We start from the raw sequence: 27,802 nt of genomic DNA on the forward strand, positions 1-27,802 counted from the left end.
TTTGATTTTTGTTCCTTTCAGTGTCAATTGCAATGATCATGCAATCCAACAAAGGATGGTCAGTGTCAAGCACAATGATCATGCAATCCAACATTATTATTATTATAATCAAAAAGAAGCGCTAAGCCACAAGGGCTATGCAGCGCTGCAGGGTAGGGAAGGAAGCGAGAGTACTGGGCAGTAGAAGGGGGAAGGGATGATTAGTAGGTTACAGAAAACAGTGGGGCAGGGGACAGTGCAGGGGTAGAGGGCAGCAAGAGACTGAGGTAGAAAGGGCTGAAGGTATCATCAGAGTTTGTGAAGTCAGTCAGTTGTTGTCAAAAAGTCAATGAGAGAGTCCGGATGAAAGGTGGGTCCATCAGCGAGAGGGGAAGGTAAAGAGAGAGAGCAACAGAGCGAAGACGACGACGGAGGTATATTCTGCGTGCTCGTTGATAAAGTGGGCAGTCCAACAGAATGTGACTGACTGATAATGGAACCTGACAATTCTCACAGAGAGGAGCAGGGCGTCTCTCCATGAGATAACCATGAGTAAGACGAGTATGGCCAATGCGAAGACGGGAGAGAGTAGTCTCCCAACCTCGACACTGGTGACAAGAAGACGGCCAGTAACCTATACTTGGTTTAATAGATTGAAGTTTGTTACCGAGCAGAGTAGACCAACGTTGTTGACAACGGGTGTGGAGGTGGGTAGCTATTGCAGCAAAATAGTCTGTAAATGGAACACCTCTATATGAAACTGGTAGGTCATGTACTGCTGACGGCGCAGTAGTGTCTGCCTGTTCATTGCCCTGTACGTCAACATGACCAGGGACCCAACAAAAAACAATATCTTTATATGCTTGGAAGAGATGCGGCGTAGCCAAAGTTGGATACGGAGGACTAAGGGGTGAGGTGTATCAAATTTCTGTGTAGCCTGTAAAGCACTAAGGGAGTCTGAGACAACCACAAATGATGACACAGGCATAGATGCAATACGGATAAGTGCTGCAAGAATGGCATACAATTCAGCAGTAAAGATACTAGCCGAAGATAGTAAATGCCCTTGTACGACGCTGTCCGGAAACACTGCTGCGAATCCTACGCCGTCAGAAGACTTAGAGCCATCCGTGTACACTGCAATGGCATGAGAATGAGAGTGGAAGTGGTCAAGAAAAAGAGAGCGGGAGGCTACCGTAGACAGTTGGGCTTTCGAGCAAGGGAGTGAGAAAGAACAGACTCGAACAGCTAGAACTTCCCAGGGGGGTAGGGAAAAGGGAGATGCTACATGAACATAGAGAGGTGGTAATTGAAGAGAAGACGAGCGAATGTAGGCAAAGAGAGAAGGGACGGAGCAAACAGGGGCGGCGAACAAATAAAGAATGTCTACTAATATCGGTGACCATTCTATAAATGGAAGGACTGCGGAGATCATGAGAGCGTACATAGTAGCGCAGGCAATGGGCATCACGGCGATCAGATAAGGATGGAACGTTCGCTTCTGCATAGAGGCTCTCAATGGGAAGAGCGAAAAGCACCAAGTCATAAACATAATCCTTGGTGATGAATGGGGTTAAGGCTAGAGAGAGTAGCAGGAGAGGCCGCTGAATCGATCTGGTCACCATAATCAAGTTTCGATAAAATGAGGGCGGAATGTAGGCGAAGGAGAGTTCGACGATCAGCTCCCCATGAAAGATGAGCAAGGGTTTTAAGAAGGTTCAGCCGGCTGTGACAAGTTGCCTTCAGAGAGGTAATGTGAGGTTTCCAGGATAACCTATGGTCAAAGAGGAGGCCTAGAAACCTGACTGTATCACATTCAGGGATACAGGAGTCATAGAGGTACAAAGGATGATCGAAGATGACAGAGCGTCTAGTGAAAGTAATTTGGTGAGTTTTGGTACTGGAAAATTTAAACCCATGTGTGGTGGCCCAATTGGAAACACGGTCGACTGCATGTTGGAGAGAAACTGTAATGAGGTGACAGTCAGTGCCTGCACATGCAATAGCAAAGTCATCAACATAGAGTGATGACCAAATATTGGATGGAAGACTAGAGGCCAAATCATTTATAACAAGGAGAAAGTGTTGTGCTCAGAACACATCCCTGGGGGACACCTTCAGCTTGGATAAAGTCCGGGGAGAGCACATTATTAACCTGAACACTGAAATGTCTGTCAGTTAAAAAGTTCTTAAGGAAGGATGGTAGATTGCCTCGAAGGCCTAAGGAGTGGGCTTGGGCCAAAATATTATACCTCCAAGTTGTGTCATGTGCTTTCTCAAGGTCAAAAAATATGGCAATAACCGAGTGGTTATTCACAAAGACATTACGAACATATGTATCCAAGCGTAGTAAGGGGTCTATGGTAGAACGGCCTTTACGAAAGCCATATTGACGAGTGGAGAGACTGTTGTGTGTCTCTAAATACCACACTAAACGTCTATTTACCAGGCGTTCCATCACTTTGCAAACTGCACTGGTAAGAGCAATGGGACGATAGTGGGAGGCTTCATGTCCCGTAGTACCCGGTTTGCAGAAAGGGAGAACAATGGCAGATTTCCACAGCTGTGGAAGAACTCCCTGTGACCAAATAAGATTGAAAAGGCGTAATAGGACTGCAAGGGCTGACTGATGTAAATGTTGTAGCATACGAATATGAATGTCGTTGGGCCAGCTGCCGATGATCGGCAAGCTGAGAGTGTTGCCTCCAGTTCCTGAAGTGTAAAAGGCACATTATACTGTTCTTCTCTGAGAGAAGAAAAGTCCAAGGGTGCTAACTCTCTGGCAGACTTTGAGGAAAGAAACAAGGGGCATAGATGGAGCCCCTGAGAAATACGGACCAGATGATTGCCAATTTCACTGGTAACATCTAGTGGGTTTGCTATATCAACACCAGCAACCCACAGGACAGGAGCCGGGTCAGGAGAATATTTACCACTCAGTTTTCGTACTTTTTTCCAGACTGCACTCAGAGGAAGCAGAGGTGATGGTGGAGACATAATCTCGCCAGCAAGTGCGTTTAGCGTCACGGATGACACGGCGAGCGATTGCACACTTCTGCTTAAAATCAAGAAGTCTCTCCATGGTTCTATTGTACCGGTACCTGCCCCACAAAGCGTGTTTCAAACGTACTGCACGAGCACAAGCAGGAGACCACCAAGGCATGCATTTCTGAGAATGCCTGCCCGAAGTTTGGGGTATAGAATGAGAAGCTGCGGTTAAAACGGAGGACGAGAAGAGGTGTAAAAGCTCATCAATGGAGGACGAAGAAGGAACCTCACTAAAAAGTTAGTTGTGAGTAAAGGTTCCAATTTGCCTGATCAAATTGCCAGTGTGGGTTACGAAGAGGTGGTGAATATGAAGGGGAAGTAAGAATGATTGGGAAATGATCACTGTCATGTAAATCCGGGAGAACAGACCAGGTGAAGTCTAATGCGGCAGAGGAAGAGCAGACTGAGAGATCGATGCAAGAGAGAGTATGAGTCCGAGGATCAAAATGGGTGTGAGTACCTGTATTTAAAACATGGAGGGGGTGGGTAGCAAGAAAAGCCTCTAACTGAATGCCACGGGAATCACAGTGAGAGTCCCCCCAGAGGAAATGATGGGCATTAAAATCGCTAAGTAACAGAAGTGGTGGCGGTAATGACGAAACAAGAAAGGGAATATCTGGGATAGATAATGCCCGAGAAGGAGAGAGATACAAAGAACAGAGTGTATACCACCTATGCAAGTGGATACGGGCTGCTGTGTAATGCAGTGAAGTACGAACAAATAGCTGATGGTATGGAATATCAGTGCGTAGAAGAAGGGCACTTTCATTAAAGGCCCCATCAGGAAAAGGATCTGAAGAATACAATAAATTATAGCCTGAGATAGGATAGATAATGGCAGAGTGTAATTTTGGTTCCTGTAAGCAAACACCAACAGGGGAAAACTGGGAGAGCAATATCTGAAGCTCACCCCGATTACCCCTGAGGCTGCGAATATTCCACTGTAAATAGGCCATGATTGGCAACGATAAAGATACCTGAAATCCGCAGGTAAGGGTACCTATGGACTAGAGGGGTTAGAAAAGTCCACATGCAGTGGCAAAGGAAAACGTTCAAGTAGCGAAGGAACGGTGCGTTGTGAAGAAAGGAGTTGCACAGATGGAGAAGAGGAAAGAGAAGGAACAGAGGGTGGATCAGTGTCCATTGATGGTTTGGTCTCTGCAATATATTCAGAGATTGCTTCAAGTGTTTCGGAGTTCAGAGACGTCGTATGGGAGACAATATTGGAGATGGAAGGAGGAGGAGTTTGAGTAAAGATCGGAGCTGTAATGGACTGTACCAAGGTAGGGGGGGGGCGAAAGGGTGGAGGGAACCGGAGAAGTGTGGGAGGGGACAGAAGTGGCAGAAGAGGAAGAAACGTGGGAGGGGACAGGGGAGGAAGGCACAGTACGAGGAGGAGGACGAACCTCCACACTTGTAACAGAGCCAGTGAAAGGGGAAGACTCAGGTACAGAGACCGGGAAGGTAAAATGTGGAGGTGGATGAAGAGAAGGAGGGGTTAAAGGAGATTTTTTGGGCCTCTGAGAAGTAGAGGGACGATTGGGAGGAGGTGTCGTACGAGGTCTTGTTGATACCAGGGTTTGTGAGGGAGGACACAAAGAAGTGAGGACAGACTGAAGAGTTGAAGTAGGGACGTCTGAGCCCAGGACAGCAAAAGAATTAGATACAGGAGTGACTATGAGACTGGCAACTGCAGAGGAGGCTGCAGAAGATGTGACCCCAGAAGTGGGGGGGACGCTTTGAAACACGAGACATAAGGAAGACCCTCTGCCTCTTTGAGGCAACAAATTTCCCGCTCATTTAAGTAGACTTGGCAATGGTGAGAGTACGAAGGGTGAGCCTCATGACAATTGAGGCAAGAGGGAGTTCGACTGCAAGACGTATTAGAATGGTCATCGGCACCACAGACTGGGCATTCGGCTATAGATCTGCAATATTTTGCTGGGTGGCCAAATCGCCAGCAATTCCTACACTGTTGCGGTGTAGGGAACACCTTCCGAACTTGTAACCGATGTCCTGCTACATAAACAGAGGATGGGAGTTCACGGCTGTCAAAAGTTAAACGAGCCACATTGTAAGGGTATTGTCTTCGCCTGCGGGCAGGAAGAACATAAGTATCTACCTTGACAATTGGGAGATCTTGGAGTTCCAGCTGTTCGAGAATGTCAGTGCCACATGTCTGGAAATTCTGTTGGACTATGGTATGGGGCAGAATAACAGTACCACTACAAGAATTGAGGGAATGATGTTTTTCGATAGTGATAGGAATAGTATCGATATGTGAAAGAAGAGAAAGATCATGAGCTTGAGTAGAATTCTGGACTGTGATGATGCGCATACCACTCTTAAGAGCATGAAAAGAAATATCTCTACCAACATGGTGTAGGAGCGCTTTGCCAATACTATGGTCGGAAAGATAGGCAGTAGAAGAAGTCAGTCTTAATGTAAAGAATTTAGTCCATTGTGTGGTCTGAAACTGAGTGCAGAGAGGGAGTGCATGACGTGTCGGTCTTTTCCGAGTAGAAAGGGAAGGTAATGAAGTAACATCATTAGGAGATTGTCGTTGATGTTTAGAAGTGGGACCAGAGTTGGTCCGATGTGGGATGGGCTGGCGATTCGAAAATTGCCGCACCGTAGAGGGAGAAGCCGGAAGCATAGTCAAAGGAAAGCAGAGGCCAGACAAATCGAAGGAGTCAGTGGAAGCCCCAGTACCTGAAGCGGGTGAGGAAACAGCATAAGCAAGAGGTACAGGGGCCTTAGGAATATCCGAAGAGTGGCCAAAAGACGAGGTGAGGTCAGAATGGGGTGCGGTAACAATAAGGGGCCCTGGGGTAGCGGGGTCATGGATCGGGTACTCCATGGTTAGGTTACTTCTTTCTTTTTGTTTTTAAGAAAAAAAAGAAAGAAAATAAAATAAAAAATAAAAAAAAAAGAATAAAAAAAAGGGGGACCGGGGAGGGATAGTTCCTAGGAGGAATGAAAGGGCCAGAAATCTCCCTCCACGCCCAAGAGGACCTCAGCACCGCAAGTAGCGCAGATGCAGCATGGAACCCGTGGCATACCCTACCCATCATGCCAGTAAACCAGCAATCCGGGATAGCAACCTCACATCTGCCGAGCTACCTTGGTGGACAAAAGAGAGGGCGGCCGGATATCCGCCACAAAGCGTACCTCCTTCGGCCACCACCCCCGGAATCCAAAAGGTGGCTTCCAGAGATACACCCGTCGCCCGAAAGACACCCAAAGCCACCCTCCTGGATACAGGAGAGGGATCGGGACATCCCCAGGCGATCCAGATTCCATGGCAAACTACGCCACCGCTAAGAACCTCAACGGAATGGGATGGACCCTGGTACCCTTTCCCCTACCCAGGAACTAGCACGCCTGTGGGAAAAATCCCAAAGGCCAAAAAAGGAAGGGCAAAAGGGAGGGGTGGGGAGGAGGAGGAGGAAAGGAAAAAGGGGAGGATTGGGAGGATGGGATAGGGAAGGGGGGATTGGGGGGTAATTAGGTTCGGTCTGAGGAAGGAGACCAACAGGTCTAATTCCTCAGACCAAGAGCCTCTTCACCACGCCAAGGAGCCCCCCCCCCCCCTTGAAAAGGATGCAATCCAACAGAGGATGGTTACAATTTGAAAATGTCTCTTAGTGGTTTACAAGTCACAAATGTAACTATAGGTATCAACTAATAATGATGTTTTCCTCTAAAACCTTTTACAGATGGAGAGACTATATAATATCAAAATGTTCTCAAGACTTCCATTATGTAAACAAAGATGAAGGTCTGGAAAAAATTAAAAACAGGCTTTTTTCCAAGTAGCATTAATTACTATTGTATTCATGGAATTTGTTAAACCTATGTGGGCCATTTGGCTCTGGACAGAAAGAATGAGACATGAATGGGGAAGAGGGGTGGTCAAGCACATGTGTGGCTTTTGTAGATTATTATAATAAAAAAAAGAAGCACTAAACCTACAAGTCATACAGCACTACCAGGCAGAGAAGGATGCAGGGATATTGGGTAGCAAGAGGGAGAGGGATGATTATTAGGTCATGGAGTGCAGCTGGGCAGTGGACAGTGCAGGGGTAGAGGGTAGGAAGAGATTGAGGTAGAAAGGGCTGTGAGTAGTACTAGAGGCATCATCAGCAGAGTTTGTGCAGTAAATCAGTTGCTGTCAAAAAGTCAATAAGAGAGTCTGGGTCCATCAGCAAGAAGGGAAGGTAAAGTAAGGGCAGTAGAGCAGTGACAACGAGAGAGGTAAATTCTGCGTGCTCGTTGATAGAGTGGGCAGTCTAACAGAATGTAGCTAACAGAAACTGGAACCTGACAATACTCAGAGTGGAACAGGGTGCCTCTCCATGAGATACCTGTGAGTAAGACAAGTGTGGCAGATACGAAGATGAGAGAGAGTAGCCTCCCAACCTCGACACTGATGAGAAGACGGCCAAAAACCTATACTCGGTTTAATAGAATGTAGTTTATCATGGAGCAGATCAGACCAACGTTGTTGCCGAGTGCGAAGGTGGATAGCAATTACAGCAAAATGGTCAGTGAATGGAACACCTCTTTATGAAACTGGGAGGTCATGTACTGCTGACCGCGCAGCAGTGCCTGCCTGTTCATTGCCCTGTAAGTCAACATGACCAGGGACCCAACAAAAAACAATATCTTTTTGCTTGCAGCGTAACCAAAGTTGGATACGAAGAACTAGGGGATGAGGTGTATCAAATTTTCGTATAGCCTGTAAAGCACTAAAGGAGTCTGAAACAACCACAAATGGTGACACAGGCATAGATGCAATGTGGATAAGTGCTACGAGAATGGCATACAATTCAGCCATAAAAATGCTAGACGGGGATAATAAATGCCCTCGCACGACGCTGTCCGGAAACACTGCTGCGAATCTGACGTCGTCAGAAGACTTAGAACCATCGGTGTACATGGCTTCTGTAGAAATGCCACACATGCACCAAGTTTATGTAGACAATGATGGATAGCATGTTGGAAGAATGGTTAGAGGTGAATGTACCAGTAGTAGGCTTCCTCCTGCCATCTCTATGCTAAAACCCTTATCACTTCTTTGAAGATTTCTTACATGATTTCATTATTAATGTGATTAATGACTTGATGGAAAAATGGCCTTATATTTATGACCTAGTAATCTTGGAGTAAAATCAACACCAGTAAGAATATTTCTGAAAATGCACTAGACATATTTACTGAACCTCAAACTATTCTGGTGAATAACTGCTTTACCAAAGACAGTGCTTAATTTTCTCAGTAGTTATTGAACTTAATACTGTATTAATGTCATTTAAGCAATATTTAACCCTTTGACTGTTTCGGTCGTATATATACGTCTTACGAGCCACCATTTTTGACGTATATACGTATACATGTACTCATAAATTCTAGCGGCTTCAAATCAAGCAGGAGAAAGCTGGTAGGCCCACATGCGAGAGAATGAGTCTGTGTGGTCAGTGTGCACCATATAAAAAAATCCTGGAGCACGCAGTACATGAGAAAAAAAAACTCCGACCGTTTTTTTTAATTAAAATGCCAACTTTGTGGTCTATTTTCGTATCGTATTTATGGTTGTATTCTTGCTTTCTTGGTCTCATTTGATAGAATGGAAAACATATTATAGAAATAGAGGTGATTTTGATTGCTTTTACTATAAAAAGAACCTGGAAATGGAGCTCAAAGTAGGGGAAATGTTTGATTTTTGCCGATGTTCAAAAGTAAACAAATGTCATTGTCCAATAAATGTCCAACTACCCATTCTAATATGCAGTCATGAATGGGTTTACATTATTTGTACAATTATTACAGTATTGCAGTAATCTGCATAACAGTAAATCTTCTATATTTTGTTTGAATAAAAATTAAAAATAGAAAGCAAGAGTAATGTCAGAGGGGCCTGGAGACATGACTGATGAACAAAGAAAATGTTATTTTAGAGCCAGGAATGTCTGCATTGTTCATTCTGGACCTTATTTTGAAATTGTCATATTTTTTAATTTTCGTGAAATTGGCCAAATTGCAAATTTCTGACCACGTTATTGGGTAGTTGAAATCGGTAAATGGGCAGTTTCTTGAACTCAGTCGATAGAAAAAATGGAGTTCTAAAGAAATAGCTATGAGTTTGGTCGACTGGAACAATGGAATTAACCGAAAATAGGGCTCAAAGTGGGCAAAATTGCCGATTTGTAAATATTGCCGAGGTCACTAACTTCACGAGAGCGTAATTCCTTCGGTTTTCCATCAAATTTCGTTTTTGTGGTGTCATTACAATTGGGAAAAGATTCTCTATCATTTCATAAGAAAAAAATATTTTTTTTTTTTTAAATTTTGCTACACCAGGAGACACCTCAGGATTGGGGGTTGCAACAGTCAAGGGGTTAATCAAATATGGCCATAACATTCCCTGAGGATCTTGCAGTTTTTGCACAAAGTCAGTCATATATATTTTTTAATTATACTCATGGATTTACCAAACCCTATACCATTTTAAGATTCACTAATGAATTTCAGTATGAACACTATTAATATGATACTGTACAATATATAAGTAAATACACCCACATGAACTTTTAGTTTGGCACTTTCTAAGCAAAATTAAAACAAGCCATATTGGGTTACAATTCAACTTTAAAATCATTAGGACAATACCAGATTTAATATAGAAATGTTTAACATAAACCTAAATTAGGCTCAGCAACAGAGGCAGGATTCACAAACTGGGGAGTCACTATCTTGTTTCAATTATAGTTCTTACCTGATGCATTTTATCCTCTAATAATACTGAAGGCAGAAACTAAAAACTGCATACAGCCTTTATAAAATAACACTTACCTAGTGCTAGTTTGGCTGCCACATATTTGCTCATTCCAGAAGCTCACGGATACCCACCAGACCCAGGCAGCCTGAGGCGTTGCTATAATTTGTCATTAAGTGAGTCATTAACATAGTGCTGTCTTCCCCAATATAATCATTGTCATAAATCAAAATTAAACAGATAAATAGCTGTAGTCCTTTCAGGAAGAAAAATATACTTTGTTATCAGAAGATTGAAGAGGCTCTAATGTAATCATAGATTTTTTCATAACACCTTCGTAAGAGAAGTGCAAAGGATAGTGTGTCAAGGGACACAAAATTGTAATGAAGAACAGACTCACTCATCACCATCTTTGCAAGTTGGCTTTGCAGTAAAAATAGTGATCATATTCATGGTTAGCACTTCCTTTTGATTATAATAATAATAATAATAATATGTAGGTAGTAGGTTGGTAGACAGCAACCGCCCAGGGAGGTACTACCGTCCTGCCAAGTGAGTGTAAAACGAAAGCCTGTAATTGTTTTACATGATGGTAGGATTGCTGGTGTCTTTTGTCTGTCTCATAAATATGCAAGATTACAGGTAAGTCTTGCTACTTCTACTTACACTTAGGTCACACTACACATACATGTACAAGCATATATATACACACCCCTCTGGGTTTTCTTCTATTTTCTTTCTAATTCTTGTTCTTGTTTATTTCCTCTTATCTCCATGGGGAAGTGGAACAGAATTCTTCCTCTGTAAGCCATGCGTGTCGTAAGAGGCGACTAAAATGCCGGGAGCAAGGAGCTAGTAACCCCTTCTCCTGTATATATTACTAAATTTAAAAGGAGTTTTTTCTTTTGGGCCACCCCACCTCGGTGGGATACGGCTGGTACGTTGAAAGAAAGAATAATAATAATAATATTCATGGTGAAGCACTAAACCCATTAGGATCATACACCTCCTTTGAGGGTAGCAAACAACTTGACCATTTTATACTGTTCAAGGTGCTGCCTTGATACTGATTCTTGATGAACAGAATTTGAGCTACCCTTCCCTTCCTTGAAACAAACTTTATTCTCTCATTCCCCATGCACTGTATGACCCCTCACATGTTTAAAACTTCCCTTCGATCACAGTAATTCACAAATCTACTTTTAAAAATTTTCGTCAGACTTGGTTTATCTCACATCTTTACTGCTCCTAGTTAACTAGTAAAGTCTTTTTTTAAACCATCTCTGTTGTAACTCTTAACACATGCAGTGATTACAATGACAACATTCTGCGTGTTCATGTTTATCAATACTGACACCTATGTGAAAACGCTGTTGACACTAAAAATGTAAGTGGTAAACATTTCTTGTTTCTCAAACATTTGTTTATTGACAATTAGTGGAAATATTGTTTGAGAACCTACAATTAGGGAATAGTCTTGCCTATATCCTGATATGAAGAGAAATGGTACAAAATACTGACAACAAAAACCAATGCAGTAGAATGTGATCCTTTATGGACAATATTTCGTCCATGGAACCACCAACGGGCAAAACCTCGTCAATATCAGTTTCCAACAAAATGTATTGAACTCAAGATTTGAAATATGGTCTTTTTTCATTAACTCATCAAGAGTAATAATGAATTATAAAACTACTATTAATTACTTAGCAGAAATGGTATGCTACTCTGAAAAAAAAAACTGTTAATAACTTCAGTGATACAGTATTTCCTGATATGCAAAGCCCATGAGGGTTATTTAGGTCAGTCTATTACCTGTTGCTTGGTCTATGAACAGGTAGTTAGTTATTGCTAATTCAGTTATAGAAGAACTGTGCACAGGCACTTTTTTAGAGTGCATAACTGCAATAGGATTAAAGGTAAACAATACAAATAAACAGAGTATAAGAATTACATTGTAAAACTATGCTTAAAGTGCAAAAACATTTCTCCTTTCATAAATTTGTATGTGTAAAGTAGGTAAATGCTTGGAATATTGCTATTAGGGTCTGTGGTATTTTGAAGTAGAGGACATAAGGAAGGATTGGTATGCATCACCTTTCCTTTACCTTCCATAACCACAGACACAATACAGTCTTGACATTAAATTAAGAAAGTCAACAATAAGTTTTTGCTAAATGAAACTATTATATGCCTCAAAAACAAGGTGTCTCAACGAACATGACATTGAGAGTGGAGTGGCTTGTGCATAAACCACTTTACTGCTAAGTAGATTTAAAAGAAAGAACTGATAAATAAAATTAATTTTAGCCTATTTTCAGAGAGGTGCACAGGATAATGAAGACCCTGTAAGCAGGTTACATATAAAGATTCTAAGCAAATGAACATGTAATATTTTTGCCTTACAATTTTTAAGCTGCTCATTTTAAAGCTTACAAAGTTGGTCTACCTCTAGAATGGTCAACTAGTAACATTTAAAATGATGGTTTACCACAAACTCCCATTAAATACTGCTATAACCCCCCCCCCTTGCCCCACTCTTTTACTGACTGGATGAAAACATGTACAGGCATACAGTGTATACAAGTCTTTTCAAATCCTGAGGAAGTTCAAAATTCCCTGTTTTATTTTAAAGACAAAATATATAAAAAACATTTTAAAAAAAGTTTTTATCACTTGCATATAAACACATTTTTCAAGGCATTCCACTCTAAGGAATACAAGTACAAATTCTCAAGTGATGATGTATATGTACATATGATGAAGACTAGTTTTACAGTGGTGACTGGGGCAACAAGCCGACAAGTAGGAATAAAGCCACAATACATATCAGGTCTTTATTTAAAACATTTTGCTCAGGAATGAGCATTACCAAGTCCTGAGTAAGCTCAATCCTTGGTCAGGACTGACCTTGATAAATTACTCACAAAATCAAAATAACACAATTCCAAACAAACCACAGAATGGCCAAGATTTGAGCCAATGGCAAGCGAGTCCTGAAGTTTTAGGACTCACTCTCCATGGCCTCAATCTCACCCATTCCAAGGCTGGTTTTTTTGAGCTTAATAAAGCATAATCCCAAGTTCAACATTTAAAGTAAAAGCTTGATTTGCAATGCGAGTCTTTATGCCTACGGTAATTTTATAATGTATGTGAATCATTCAAAAATGTATGTCCATGGCCTTGTTTAAATACTATGGGAAAGACTTCAGGTTATGTACAAATCATCTGACTCATGCTAATACTCTGTCAACCAAGATGTTGTTGACATCTTGATGATCATGTGAATCATATTTTAGTCTTAATGATGAAAGTAAAACCAATGTTTATTTTAAAAGAGTAATGGTAGTTTATGCCAATAACAAAACTTCGAATTATCATGAGCTTATCAAAAACAAGTAAAATATGCAGTTGATATTCACTATAGATGTTAAAATAACACTCTTATAACACACAAAATTCCTAACCACTATTTTCCAAACGTGGTACTGTATTTAAAGCAAACAAGAACCCACATCATTTATTAGCTGAATATAAAGCCTCTCAATACACACAACACACCCCACTAGAAATGCACAATCTATCATCCAAACTTATCTGAAGTCTCTTCTTGCAGTAAAGAGAAATATTAAAAGAGCTTAACAAGGGCAAATGAGTGCCCTGAGCCAGCTCCTATAATTTGTAGGTTTCCTGGAAGCGAAACCCTTGATGGGCGATGAACGTTGGTTGTGGTGCCATCCCCACAGTTCCCATGTTCATTCCATCCCCACGTGTAGAGTGAAGTGCTTTCACCAGCACTACCAGTTATTGCAAGATTATGCTCTGATCCACATGCCACACCTCGTATACTGTGGTTGAGGTTCAAGCAGTTTGGAATATATCTGCAACAGAAAGTAACCTTGCTTAAAAAAAAAATAGATAAAATGTTCCTTTACAGTAGCAAGATACAGTCCCAAACAGTTTGTGACTTGGTAATGCATAACCTAATAATTATCAGTGATCCTAGGCACCTCTCCATGATACAGTGTATAAGTTAAGCATCCGATATGCAGTTGCTCAGGCATCCTCTCTCACAACCAATAGTGATGAAAAGGGGATAGCCAAAGCTCAGTTGTGGTTTGAATAAAAATAGCTTGTGTGCTACTTTGATCACTGGCAATTCCAGCAAATAACAAATTTCCATAGTCATGAATTTAAACAATAACATCACAGTTTTCAGGCTTTCTTGCTCGTGTTGACTATTCCTCCTGCACCAGTGTCCAGCAGTAGTCAGATTTCCCTGATATCTATTCTCCATGATGACTATGTCTTGGTGAAATATTTCACAGTGGGTTCTATTTCACTGCAAGTGTTGGGGCAAAACTAAATTCAGATTTGTATTCAGCGTACCAAAATTAGTTAAAAAGCATATTTTAAAATGTGAACTGGAGCCTCTGTTGGCCAATGCTATGCATGTGTCTGAGTCTGTTTTTATAACTAAAATTTTATTAAAGCCAGTAATTAAAATATTTCACAACCCTTAAGAATGCAAGAGTTACCTGCAACGCTTTCTAAGAACTTCACTTGCTGCAGTATCTGAGCTGGAATCATCTTTCTCATCTTCTGAAGGTCCAAGTTGACCATAATCTGCTCTGCCCCAAACATAGACAGCACCAGATGTCACACCCACTACACAGTGTGTCCAGCCAGCTCGCAGCCATGTTACACGTTCACCACCAAAGTAGTTATGTGGGATTGTCAAGGGACAAGTGAAGTAGGCCACATTCCTGTTAATTTGTGAAAGCTGTACAGTACAAATAGCAGTGACATTACAACTTAAAAATTATATGGCTAAAACTCCTGCATAACACAATTATAGCTCCTACTTAAAGACCCTTTTATTATGACATTTTGATCAATTTTAAAGGAAGCTATGTCAGTCTGAGTAAAAAGGTACATACACAAAAATTATGAATTTTTTTTTTTTTTTTTTTTTTTTTTCAACAAATGGGCCGTCAACCACCGAGGCAGTTTATAAAACTACCACAGGCTACATGGCAGCAATACTAAACGGCAGTCTCCCGTCAAGACAAAGTGAACCAAAGAAGAAAACGCATGCACCATCATTCATTCAAATGCCATATTTCAAGAAGTGTATTGACATCACATTTAGACTACCCTCCAATTACAACATCTTCACCCCTTTTCAGAGTGTAACCACTGCCCTTCTGACCTTCAGAACTCTTGTCTGGCTGCTTCCCTGAATCCCTTAATAAAAGTTACCTCACTCACATTCCAACAGCACATCCATTAACGAAAACTATTCTACGACAGCAAATACATATCAAAGAACTTTTGATTAGCAATTATTTAAGATGTACTATAACCCTGCCAACCCCAAATGCAATTAAAAACATAGGAAGTATCCAAAATTTCAACAACAGGGTTGCAGAAACCTAAAAACAAATTTTTATCATACCAGTAATGAAATGAATTCAGAGAGCTTTTAAAACAGTCTATAGAAAAAAAAAATGATCACACTGCCTTTAACTGACTCCTGCCTCACTGACTTGTGGGGTGATGCTGAATGTGGGGCACATTTTAACTGTGTGCCCATGGCATGCTAGATAGAAGTCCATGAGAATGCTAAATAGGAGTGAGTGGAGACGAGTGTTTTTTATGATGACTTGCTGTTGGAGTGTTATCAACATAACATTTATGAAGGGATTTAGGAAAACAAGTTAGCTGGACTTGGGTTATGGAGATGGGAAGGGTGGGGCATTTGCAGTTTTGAACTGTAGTATTGGTGCCCCTCTGGCAAGACAGTGATGGTGAAAGTATTTCTTCTTTTTTGGGCCACCCTACCTCAGTGGGAAACAGCTAAACGTTAAAAAAATGGCTTCTGCTTTTTCACCTTAAGTCTTGGTGCTTTAATTATAATTGCATTTACCCTCAACCTAGAGAAAATAGTCTCAGCCAATGATTATTGTTGAGAGACATCCATCTTGCAGAGCTCATCTAACTTGATGCTTGTCTGTAGTGCACACAGGGTTCATCACTTCCCAAAGATGCATCAATGTATGTGCGTCTAAGTCTCTGAGACAGAAGACTGCTTTAGAATGAGCTCAAGAAAGAAACTCATCTCCGTGTAGCTTCCTTCCATATTCTGGATCCTGGTATGTCTCATTCACCAACATATCAGTTCAATTTACAAGCTGTTTACATCTGGTTTATCTAATTTGTTTTTGTGGAGTACTGTACTTTCTTTTTCAATTTTTTGGTTTACAAGTCATTTTCAATACACGTACACGAGTTTGATGTGGGTGCTATCGGTTTTTACTTATGTTTCCACTGTGTGGCCTTCACCAGCCTGACTGGTCAGAGTTAGCCTCAATTAGTGAATGAAGGGCAGAACCTCCACCATGCCCGGTGCTGAATAACCCAATCAGGTTGATCACTTTATGAAATACATTTCGTTTTAGCATTTCTTAAGAGATTTTACACTTACTGGTAATACTACTACAAAAACCACCGAGTGAGACAAGGAAATAAGACTAGTCCAGATGGCCAGTACCTGATGAGCCGAGCTGTGGTTTGTATGTCGCTTTGCGTTCAGCCAACAGTAACAGCCTGGTTGATCAGGCTCTGATTCACCATGTGGCCTGATCACAGACTGAGCCAAGGAGGCAGTGATCCCTAAAACCCTCTCCAGGTATATCACATGTGGAAAAAACAGCAAAAACAATAGAGCTTGAATGTTATGCAAATGCCAATCTATGTTTTTAAAAAAAGATAATATAAAGATCCTCACCTTGGGTCATGTGCAAGTTGCCCCCATTTGTTATCTCCCCAGGCTAAAACATGGCCCTCAACAGTGAGAGCATATGTTGTGCTCTGTCCACACACAACACTTAGAACCTACAGGAAGAATGAAGATGAAATTTGTTAAAATTTTTGAAAAAGGTATCTTTCAAGATTTGCCTGGCAAATACTGCAAGTGTCATTTAGCTTTACCACTCTGCAAAATGCTTATGTCCATCCGCCAAATTAGAAGTATCGTGTGGACATTCAAAGGTATTGAGAATGACTTAAAGGAGAAAAAAAAAAGGACATGAGTAAAATACACACACTTGAGTTGTAGCCACACATTATGGAAACACAAAGTAAGATTATAAACAGGATGGATACCATGATGGTATATGGGGAATCGAGGATGGATTATGTTAGGAGACCTTAAATCTTTTTTAATATGTCCATTTCCTTGGTGGGAAGTTTCCCGGGAGTAACAAATTATTAGATATACCTGTAGTTATTCTCCATGGGGAAGTGGAACAGAATTCTTCCTCCGTAAGCCATGTGTGTCGTAAGAGGCAACTAAAATGCTGGGAGCAAGGGGCTAGTAACCCCTTCTCCTGTATATATTACTAAATTTAAAAGGAGAAACTTTTGTTTTTCCTTTTGGGCCACCCCACCTCGGTGGGATACGGCTGGTGCGTTGAAAGAAGACGACCTGTAGTTATATAGTTACTACTCATTTTGCACATGGACAACACAATGCTAATATTTCAAATTCACAAATTATCTACTTATCACTGTCAATACACAGTATTAACACTTGAAATAGATCAAAATGTGCAAAAATTTCAATTTAATTCTTTAATCAAAATCATGGATAACATTAATTTAACTCACTGACCATAAGGTTCATACAGCCCATAACTGAGAATACCAGTACTAGACTCTTACACCAATGAAAGATCTTTATTATAATTCTTCCATTATGTATTGCTTTCAAGTGTTAGTTGATACAGACTTACCTTTCCCTCGATGTGATCCACAATTCTTGGGGTTGGTTGTAACTTAACTAATTGTCCTTCACTGTCTATGTGTCCAAGTTGTCCACGATGACCATGGCCCCAGGTATAAACTCTTCCATCCCGTGTTGCAACAGCAGTATGACGCAATCCAGCAGAAACACTCACCACATTCGTCAGATCCAAGCAGATAGGAAGGCTTGTGAAAGGCACCTACAGCAAAATTTACTATTATACATTTTATTACAAAATTTAAAAAAAAAATGCAATATTAAAAGGCATCCCCAAATGTAAAAGGCATAATTAATACACCAACATGGATAAGACAGAAGAGTGCCTCAGTATTTTATATTATTATTTATTAACAAACTGGCCGTCTCCCACAAAGGCAGAGTGGTCCAAAAAAGAAAAACTTTCATAATCATTCACTCCATCAGAGGCTCACTTACACTACAGTTATAAAACTGCAACATTAACACCCCTCCTTCAGAATGCAGGCACTGTACTTCCCATCTCCAGGACTCAAATCCGGCCTGCCAGTTTCCCTGAATCCCTTCATAAATGATACCTTGCTCACACTCCAACAGAACGTCAAGTCCTAAAAACCACTTGTCTCCATTTGCTCCTATCTAACATGCTCTCACATGCTTGCTGGAAGTCCAGGCCCCTTGCATACAAAACCATACCCCCCTCTCTCCAACCTTTCCTAGGCCGACCCCTACCCGGCCTTCCCTCCACTACAGATTTATACACTCTCAAAATCGTTCTATTTTGTTCCATCCTCTCTACATGTCCGAACCACCTCAACAACCCCTCCTCAGCCATCTGGATAATAGTTTTGGTAATCCCACACCTTCTTCTAATTTCCAAACTATGAATTCTCTGCATTATATTCATACCACACATTGCCCTCAGATGTGACATCTCCACTGCCTCCAGGCTTCTCCTTTTTGCAGCATTCACCACCCATGCTTCACACCCATATAAGAGCATTGAGGGCCTCAGTGTGAGGCCAAAATAAAAGAGTACTCATCCTGTGTTTTGTTTTATCTTCAGGCAAGTTTTTTTTTTATGCCATTAAAGGGTATGAATACATATTTTATTAAAATTTATACAGGAATTATCAATCTCACCTCATCCTTCGGAAGCCCCAGCTGGCCATGACTGTTTGACCCCCAAACCCAGACTTGTCCGGATTGGCTAAGGGCAATAGAGTGAGCCCATCCACATGCAGCACCAATCATATGATGGCCCTCCAACCCCCTTATAAGTTGGAAACCTGACACAGCACGCACTTGAGTTCCATCACCAACCTGTTTATAGGCAAGATTAGACAATTATGTATAAAATTTAACAGATACAGCAGAATTATATAAATAAAATGAGACTCCACACATAGCACAAGAATCACCTATTTTCATTTAGTTAAATTAGTATACACTAATTTGCTAACTAGATATAGTTCCATTACATTAAGGTGATCAATAAAGGTATCCTTAGTCTCCTAGTCTAGTGCGCTCTACATTGCAATATTTTGAGTGTCTTGAATAACTGCAACCATCACATCTTCTCAACCCTAATCATTCCTTGGCAGTAATAATGTTGGTGCATAAGTGTTTTAAGCTTCACAATGTGTAGAGGCATTAAAGTTTTTGCCTAGATACTTGGGAGAAGAAACAAATAAAAAAATATTTACAATAACTATATAAGTCAGGAAAAATCCTAGAATGGAATTCAATACTGTTCACAAATCTAACAAAAAAAAAAAAAGAGCATTGTGTATCGCTCTAAGATTTCCTACTATATACCCAAATTGTCACTACTCACATTATACTAAATTAATATAATCATATCTCACCTACGATGTATGTGCTTGAGGGTTTATAAGAAAGCTTTCTAAAACAAATAACACAACGAGCTGCCATAAAAATCAGCTCGCACTCAGGATCCAAACATATTTTTTTTTTATAATCATAACTAAGCGCTAAACCCTTTAGGGTCACACAGCACTGTCCAAACAGAAAAACCTATATAACATAACCATTCGTGTATTCTACTATATTTACTCAACATTCAGGGGGACAGTGAATACAAATGCTGACCTAGACCTAAAGCTCTTCTTGGAGAGCTCTTTTCAGTCAGCTTGAAACATGAAAGATTTACACCATATGCCTGGGCAGAGAAGCATCTACTGGAAGCTTGTTATTTTTCAAATAAAGAATGTACAGTACCTGTCCACTGGTATTCCATCCAGCACCAAAAAGTCTACCCTGAGCAGTGAGTAGGAAGGTGTGACCTCCTCCTCCAACAGCAGTACGTATACAAGGCTCACTTATGTTGTCAGGGAGGTCCTCTACACGTGTAGGCATAGTCACCTGTATGTTACAATGCATATTAATTAATAAAACACACTAAATTTAAATTTTGATTTCTTTGCATAATATACAATATGTGATTTATATGTAATAAAATATCATTAAGTACAAAGAAAGCCTATACATGTGTACAATATTTGAATACACATAATCAGGAGTGTCTTAAAAAAAATACAAGTGATTCAAAATCATACATGACATTTTATAGATGGAACATGCTTGTGAAAAGAAATTATTAGTGAATCGAGCAAGCACGAGGAAATATTAATTTCATAGGGAAAGCGCTAAAATCGTAGGGGTTATATAGGAATACGAAGCAGTCAGCTTTGATCCAAGAAAAGGTAAGTCCAATTCTATGAATCAAGAGCCTTTCAATGGCAATAAGGCAAATCACCTGAAGGGAAAGATGAAAGAAACCAAGAATGAGACAAAAATGAAAGCAAGAAAATATAGACGTATGTATTGGCCAGATTAATACGTAATAATAATAATATCTATTTCTACAAGTACATGTACAAGGTACTGTACAGGTCTAGCTATATAGCATTTCAGGCAAATTAGGTCAATTTTGTCCCAGGATGCGACCCACACCAATCGATTAATGCATAAGTACCCATTTTACCGATGGGCGAACAGAGACAGGTGTCTTACAGAAACACATCCTAATGTTTTCCAGCCATACCAGGAATCGATCCCTGGACCTCAGCATGTGAGCTGAGAGTGCTAGTGATTGAGCTACAGAACAGAATGGGTATAAGTATAAAGTGTAATGTTGCAAAGGCATGCATGCATGAAAAGGCTTTAGCCATTATCACGCTTCTGTATTAAAGAAGACAGGGTACACCAATGAATTCATATAAAGTCCAATGTTTATTAATAAGTAGGAAGAATTGTGGTGAACAATGATGAATGCACTCAGAAACCAAAACAATAATGTTTCAATTTATTCATTAATATTTAGAGTTGTAAAATCAAATTACAGTAAATGAAGGTACTGGGACAGTGATCCCAGAAATAAATTTATGCACTGTACTGTATACAGCACAGTATTTATTAAAATAAACAAAAGCAAATTCATGTACTCTACTGTACATTTAAAATAATTTTCCTATATAGTATAATAGTACCAAGTACAGTGGACCCCCGGTATTCGATGACATCGGTATCCGATAAATCCGGTATTCGATACATTTTAACGCAAAAATTTTGCCTCGCTTCTCATTAAAAAACCCGCCACACGCGATTCGTCCAAGACGTGTCCACGTGTGTGCCAGTGTTTACAAGCCAGCCAGTGTGCTCGCATCTAAGGATACATTCGGTACATTCCATATTATCACAGTGTTTTCGGTGCTTGTTTCTGCAAAATAAGTCACCATGGGCCCCAAGAAAGCTTCTAGTGCCAACCCTGTGGTAAAAAGGGTGAGACTTAGTATGGAAATTAAGAAAGATTTTGAAGGGTTTGGGGCTAACCCTGAGAAGCCTATGCCAGTTGTGGAATCCATTGTGCCTACTTCAAAAATTAAGGAAATGTGTGTGCAAAGTGGGTTGAACTGCAAACTTTTATGGATGAAAATCATCCTAACACAGCTATTGCAAGCCATGCTGGTGATATTACAATGACAATGTTGTGGCCCATTTTAGACAAATCGTAAAGGAACAGGAGGTACAGAGCTCTATGGACAGATTTGTTGTGCGACAGAGGTCCAGTGACTCAAGCTGGTCCTAGTGGCATTAAAAGAAGAAGGGAAGTAACCCCGGAAAAGGACTTGCTACCTCAAGTCCTAATGGAAGGGGATTCCCCTTCTAAACAATAAGTCCGACACTCTCCCCTCCTCCCATCCCATCAATCATCACCAGATCTTCATTAAAGGTAAGTGTCATGTATTCTATTGTTAATAGAGTACTACTAACTGTGCATGTCTTCTTCAGTTTGTGTGCATTAAACTTAATATTTCATGTGGTAAAAAAAAAATTTTCATACTTTTGGGTGTCTTGCACGGATTAATTTGATTTCCATTATTTCTTATGGGGAAAATTAATTCGCCTTTCGATAATTTTGGTATACGATGAGCTCTCAGGAACGGATTAATATCGAATACCGGGGGTCCACTGTAATTATGTTTTACGTCACTTTAATGATAAATATGGAAAATCAAATAAAACATTTTTACAAACCTGCTCACTGACAAAGCCCAGGCCAAGCTGCCCGTGGCTATTTGCTCCCCAGGCATATAAGGCTGTCATTTTCAAGTATCACACTTCATCTATGAAGGAACAGACATTCACATATGAAAATAGGAAAGAAAAAAATAAATTCTAGCAAACAAAATAAAAAATTAGGTAAATGTAATCCTCTTGCTTTAATTTTCACATCAATTAAAAACATTTAACTTATAAACATATTGATAAATTATATTATCCCCAATATTCTCAAATTCAACGTAGATACAGTAACTAGATAAAACTGATAATGTAAGTCATACAATAAGAATGATAAAAGCCCTTGGAGAATAGTATAGCTGACAAGTGGTTAAAAAGACAAATAGCATTATCACATTTCATTTACAGGAGACTTTATAAAGCCTTGTGTACATGAAACAACATGATAAAAGGTCTTTTAAACCAGCTTGCAATGTCAATAAGCAACCTGGCAGGCATTATGGTTTCAAAAATACAGAATGCCCCATTCTAACCTTAAGCACAATGATGGTATACCTAGCATATTTAAGATGCATACTCTAATTACATCATTTAACCAGATTTAACTGAAAATAATTTTCATTTACAAAGCAGTAAGAGTTAATGACAGGTAGATCAATAGATCAGCTAGCCTGAGTCAGGAATCCATGTACTATCTACAAAAAAGCCTAAAGACTGACATTTCCTAGCACTGCCAGCTCTTTTTTTTATTTGAACTCGGAACTTCCATTTCTAAAACAGCATTCATTTTTTAATTACTAGTCGAAGATATTGTTAAAAAAATGCATTACCATAATGTAACCCTAACAATTTATTATGCTGAACAAGTCTTTCTTCCTATATTGTCCCTGCTCTTGTCTAGCATTCCTTCAACTTGTGTACCTAGCTTCATCCTTAATATATATCACTAATTAGAATTTCTTTTACTGAATTACTAAATACCTCCAATATAATAAAAGCTAGGTGTATTCTTATTATCATGCACTAGTAATCATAAGTTTCTCTCAAGGCTGCCTGAAATCATATGCCTTGTATAACAAGGGGCTTTCTATAATGTAGTTTATACATGTCAATTACCCTAATTTTATAATAGTATACTGTACTCGACTTTACACAAATAAAGTTCGTTTGTTCTATTAGTTCATTTGTTTGATTGTTCTAAAAGCTCATGTAAGTTTTCAATTCTTGAAGGTCACTGTCTGACTTGTTTGGGTTATCCTAGGTAATTTGCACTATGTATGATAATTGTACTTGTGTACCTGTACCTAAATGAACTTACTTGCTTAAGTATAAACAGTATATACTAGGAAAGATAGGTAATAAGAACATTAAAGTCAAAAGCTTTTAAAAGTCCGATACATATACGTACTGCAGCGAGTTTTCTTATTTTAATCCTAAATTTTTGTACGACTGTTAGTTATGCAATAGTTTCTAGAGCCCATACATAAACTTAAAGTCAGTCAGAAAACACATTACAGCTTACAGATGCATGCTAATGACTCGACTGACAGCAGCCTCAGTTTACAACTGGGGGATTGGTATTTAATCCCCAGACAAATGGAAAAAATGGGCATGTTTCGTTACACCTGCCACCCTTTTCCTATTCACCTAGGAGTCAGTAGGTACCTAAGTGTTAGTGGCTGTTGTGGAGTGGCATCATGAAATTTTACCATTACAAATCTGCCAGACAATCAGATGAATATGACTTTGTTGAGATATCTTTGGCTACTAACTCTATGAGTTAATAATCCAAATAAAATCAACATGATGGATTTGCAAACATGCATCATCCTTTACTGTAATTATACCCTAACCTAATTTGACCTATAACTGTCTCAAGGAAAGCGAGGGTCTTTTATATGCTATAATAGTGACTTAACTCCATCTCCAAAGAAGAGACCCATGGTTCTCCTACCTTAAAGTAGGTCAGCACCTTCAGGTCTCTGTAATACCCTCTCTCCCAGTCACCCCTCTGTGCATATCCCAATAATCTTGCTAAAAATACACACTCATCATAGAGAACTGAACCTCAAAATACTTAAGCATGTGCCATGAGAAATGATCCCTACCTCCTTTATCCCTCCTTCCCATCCTATTTAAATAGTTATCAAATCTACCTCCTTGAATTCCATATCACAAGTCATCATGAAAGCACTCTGATAAAGTAGTCATATATTGCATCTGTTTTGCATTCTAACCAATATAACCTTGCCTAATTTATGTAAAACTTACAATTACATGCTCTTAAATGGATACTGAACCTTAGCTTGCTGAGGAATTAGCATAAATTTCTAGCCTCAAAACTTCAATTAAATATTCATTAAAGACACTTTAAACAAACAAGGATTATTTTGTGCTGAACAGCACTGTTAAAGATAATAAAACTAGCAGATACATAAACTTCACAAAGGGTAATGGGGGTGTGGGGTGGAACAAGATTGTACAGTAATTGAGTATGAAAATCTAAGCTATAATAAAGATATCAGAAAACATGTGAAAGCATCCACAGTAGGTTTATTCAGGTACAGGTACGCAAATACAGTCACTACATAGCAGCATATGTGTAGATTACGTAGGATAACCCAAAAAAGTCAGACCCAAAAGACAGAAAGTGACTTATCTCCATTAGGATCCTTGATTTGGTACTGTGCTTAGATTATATTCAGGGGGAAGCACTAAATCAATAAATGATGCAGTACATATAGAACGCATCACTTAAAAGAGGACGACCAACTGCAAATATTTTTACAAATTTTTCAAAATTACGCTGAAATTATTTTTCTGATGCTGCCTCCAGTGAGGATATAGTGCTTGGCATTCTTCTCATAGCAGTGGTTCATGGTCAATGGGAGGTGCACTATATAAAGGTCTGTTAGTATTATCAGAGAGCGCTAAACCCATATGGATTATACATTGCTTGGGGGGGCCAGCATTCAGGCTGAATTCAGGGAACTGGAGCACAGATCCAATTCCCTAGATCAAGAGCCCCTCACCAGGGGATATACAGCTCTAACAGCCAAAAACTCAACAAAGACAGCTATGGTTGTGTATTATGGTAACTCAGACAGCAATGTCGGACATGTTTTTTTAGGGTTATCTTAGGTAATTTACACTATGTATGATAATTATACTTATATATACATGTGCCTAAATAAACTTACTAGTGGTGTTACTAGTGGTTTGTCTTGATCTGGCTTATTGCTGGGTTAGGCATTATTAATACCTTAATACCCTGACAGTAGCAACAGGTGGTAATTCTATGACCAGTAGTACTTAGTACTGCCCTATTTTTTTACAAATATATAAAAAAATACATAGAAAAATAATCGTGGACTTGTAATAAGCGACACAACAGTGGTAAATTATACCACTGCATCAGTACCTGCCTTGACAGGACTAACATGGACTGAGTCTGACATAATACCTATGCACAAATTTCATCCCTTGTGCTAATCTGAAGAACAAATCACTCTGGGATTTGTTAATTATTTTAACATTGCTAATATCACTTCATGTGTCGGGCACCAAGACATGACCAAAAAAAAAAAATGTGAAAATTCCCACTATCACCACTCACACAACTATAAATGGCTTCTACAAGCACATATCACTAGATAAAATGAGAGAAACAGCAAGCAAGTGTGTTGAGATAAGAGCCAGTGACGAGTACTCTCTCTTTAAGGTATTTGTAGGTGGTGGTGGGGGAGGTGTGAGTGGCTGTTATAGTGTGGTTCATAGTGGGTGTGGATCACTACCAGCATGGTGTGGTCACCATCATGGTGTGGTCACCAACATGGTGTGGTCACCAGGTCACACTCACCCTCAGTAAGGGCGTGGTTCCTCCTCTATGAGCCACCCTCCACTCGTCCTTGACACTCACCACCAACCATCTGTTTATCTGACGATGGTAATGGTGGTTCTCCCATAACCATTACCGTTACCCTTACACCACCTCCTACCTCAGCACCCTTTACCATTAACCCCCTACCATTCTTTATTTCCCCCACTCCTCCCACTCAGTTTTCTAGAAAAACGGTATTGTGTGAATCATGATAAACGCGTTTTCTTCTTTAGTTATTATTATTATTATTATTATTATAATTAAGGGGGAAGCGCTAAACCTGTAGGATTATACAGCGCCTGGGGGGGGATGTGGAAGGCATTCAGGCTTAATTCGGGGAACTGGAGCACAGATCCAATTCCCTAAATCAAGAGCCCCTCACCAACATCAAGGAACCTTCCCTGAGGGGTCTTCTTTAGTTAAACCTTCCCTTCTCAATTGAAGGCTGTTAATAAATTTATATATATATATATATATATATATATATATATATATATATATATATATATATATATATATATATATATATATATATATCGATAGAGATAGATAGATAGATAGATAGATAGATAGATAGATAGATAATATAAAATCTTTTAAGAACATAAGAACATAAGAAAGGAGAAACACTGCAGCAGGCCTGTTGGCCCATACTAGGCAGGTCTTTCACAGATCCATCCCACTAATAGAATATTTGCCCTCATAAGAACATAAGATCATAAGAAATAAGGAACACTGCAACAGGTCTACTGGTCTTTGTGAGGCAGCTCCAATACTCTCCACCAGCTTAAGCATCTGACCTAGTAGTTAGTCAGGTCCATACCTCTTGGGGAATATTCAAATGGCTTCAGAAAGATATCCAAAAATATTCTTCCTCGAAGCCTTTTCATCCACTTTTACACCAAAACATCCCGTGAAATTGCCGACCTAGAAAATGTACAGAGATCTTTCACGGCGCGCATAACGGAGATAAAACACCTCAATTACTGGGAGCGCTTGAGGTTCCTAAACCTGTATTCCCTGGAACGCAGGCGGGAGAGATACATGATTATATACACCTGGAAAATCCTAGAGGGACTAGTACCGAACTTGCACACGAAAATCACTCACTACGAAAGCAAAAGACTTGGCAGACGATGCACCATCCCCCCAATGAAAAGCAGGGGTGTCACTAGCACGTTAAGAGACCATACAATAAGTGTCAGGGGCCCGAGACTGTTCAACTGCCTCCCAGCACACATAAGGGGGATTACCAACAGACCCCTGGCAGTCTTCAAGCTGGCACTGGACAAGCACCTAAAGTCAGTTCCTGACCAGCCGGGCTGTGGCTCGTACGTTGGTTTGCGTGCAGCCAGCAGCAACAGCCTGGTTGATCAGGCGCTGATCCACCAGGGGGCCTGGTCACAGACCGGGCCGCGGGGGCGTTGACCCCCGAAACTCTCTCCAGGTAAACTCCAGGTCTCCAGGCCTGGCTGCCAAAGCTCTCGTTCACACACGGAGGGTCCGGGTTCGATTCCCGGGGAGGCAGAAACATTTCGACGTGTTTTCTTACACCTGTTGTCCTGTTCACCTAGCAGCAAGTAGGTACCTGGGTGTTAGTCGACTGGTGTGGGTCGCATCCTGGGGGACAAGTTTGAGGACCCCAATGGAAATTAAGTTAGACAGTCCTCGATGACGCACTGACTTTCTGGGTTATCCTGGGTGGCTAACCCTCCAGGGTCAAAAATCAGAAGAAATCTTATCTTACCATAACTCAACACAAAATATATCACATTACACAACATACAAA

General features: G+C 40.1%; 1 protein-coding gene across 4 annotated transcripts; it reads right to left on the minus strand.

Moving 5' to 3' along the window:
- Positions 1 to 11,742: 11,742 nt before the first annotated feature.
- On the minus strand, positions 11,743 to 26,136 carry LOC128702198 (secretion-regulating guanine nucleotide exchange factor). Of its 4 annotated transcripts, none has more exons than XM_053796318.2 (8): positions 25,993 to 26,136; positions 22,149 to 22,237; positions 19,830 to 19,973; positions 18,732 to 18,911; positions 17,602 to 17,811; positions 16,596 to 16,702; positions 14,344 to 14,571; positions 11,743 to 13,686 (listed from the first exon to the last, which is right to left on the minus strand). In XM_053796318.2, the coding sequence occupies exons 2-8, from the start codon at positions 22,215 to 22,217 to the stop codon at positions 13,434 to 13,436; spliced, it is 1,191 nt and encodes a 396-aa protein (XP_053652293.1). In that variant the 5' UTR covers positions 22,218 to 22,237; positions 25,993 to 26,136; the 3' UTR covers positions 11,743 to 13,433. The 4 variants fall into 4 exon arrangements, with proteins under 4 accessions (XP_053652293.1, XP_053652296.1, XP_053652295.1 ...); XM_053796321.2 differs by lacking the exon at positions 25,993 to 26,136 and adding an exon at positions 25,928 to 25,975; XM_053796320.2 differs by lacking the exon at positions 25,993 to 26,136 and adding an exon at positions 25,843 to 25,885.
- Positions 26,137 to 27,802: the final 1,666 nt, after the last annotated feature.

The sequence above is a fragment of the Cherax quadricarinatus genome, chromosome 83 (assembly GCF_038502225.1).
Source record: "Cherax quadricarinatus isolate ZL_2023a chromosome 83, ASM3850222v1, whole genome shotgun sequence".
Lineage (NCBI taxonomy): Eukaryota > Metazoa > Arthropoda > Malacostraca > Decapoda > Parastacidae > Cherax > Cherax quadricarinatus.

Excerpts from the sequence above, each read along its gene's own strand:
- LOC128702198 (XM_053796318.2), bottom strand. The coding sequence starts at position 22,217 with ATGACAGCCTTATATGCCTGGGGAGCAAATAGCCACGGGCAGCTTGGC. Across the intron at positions 19,974-22,148 it reads TGGGCTTTGTCAGTGAGCAG|GTGACTATGCCTACACGTGT; the intron begins GTTTGTAAAAAT and ends TGTAACATACAG. Across the intron at positions 18,912-19,829 it reads GATGGAATACCAGTGGACAG|GTTGGTGATGGAACTCAAGT; the intron begins GTACTGTACATT and ends GCCTATAAACAG.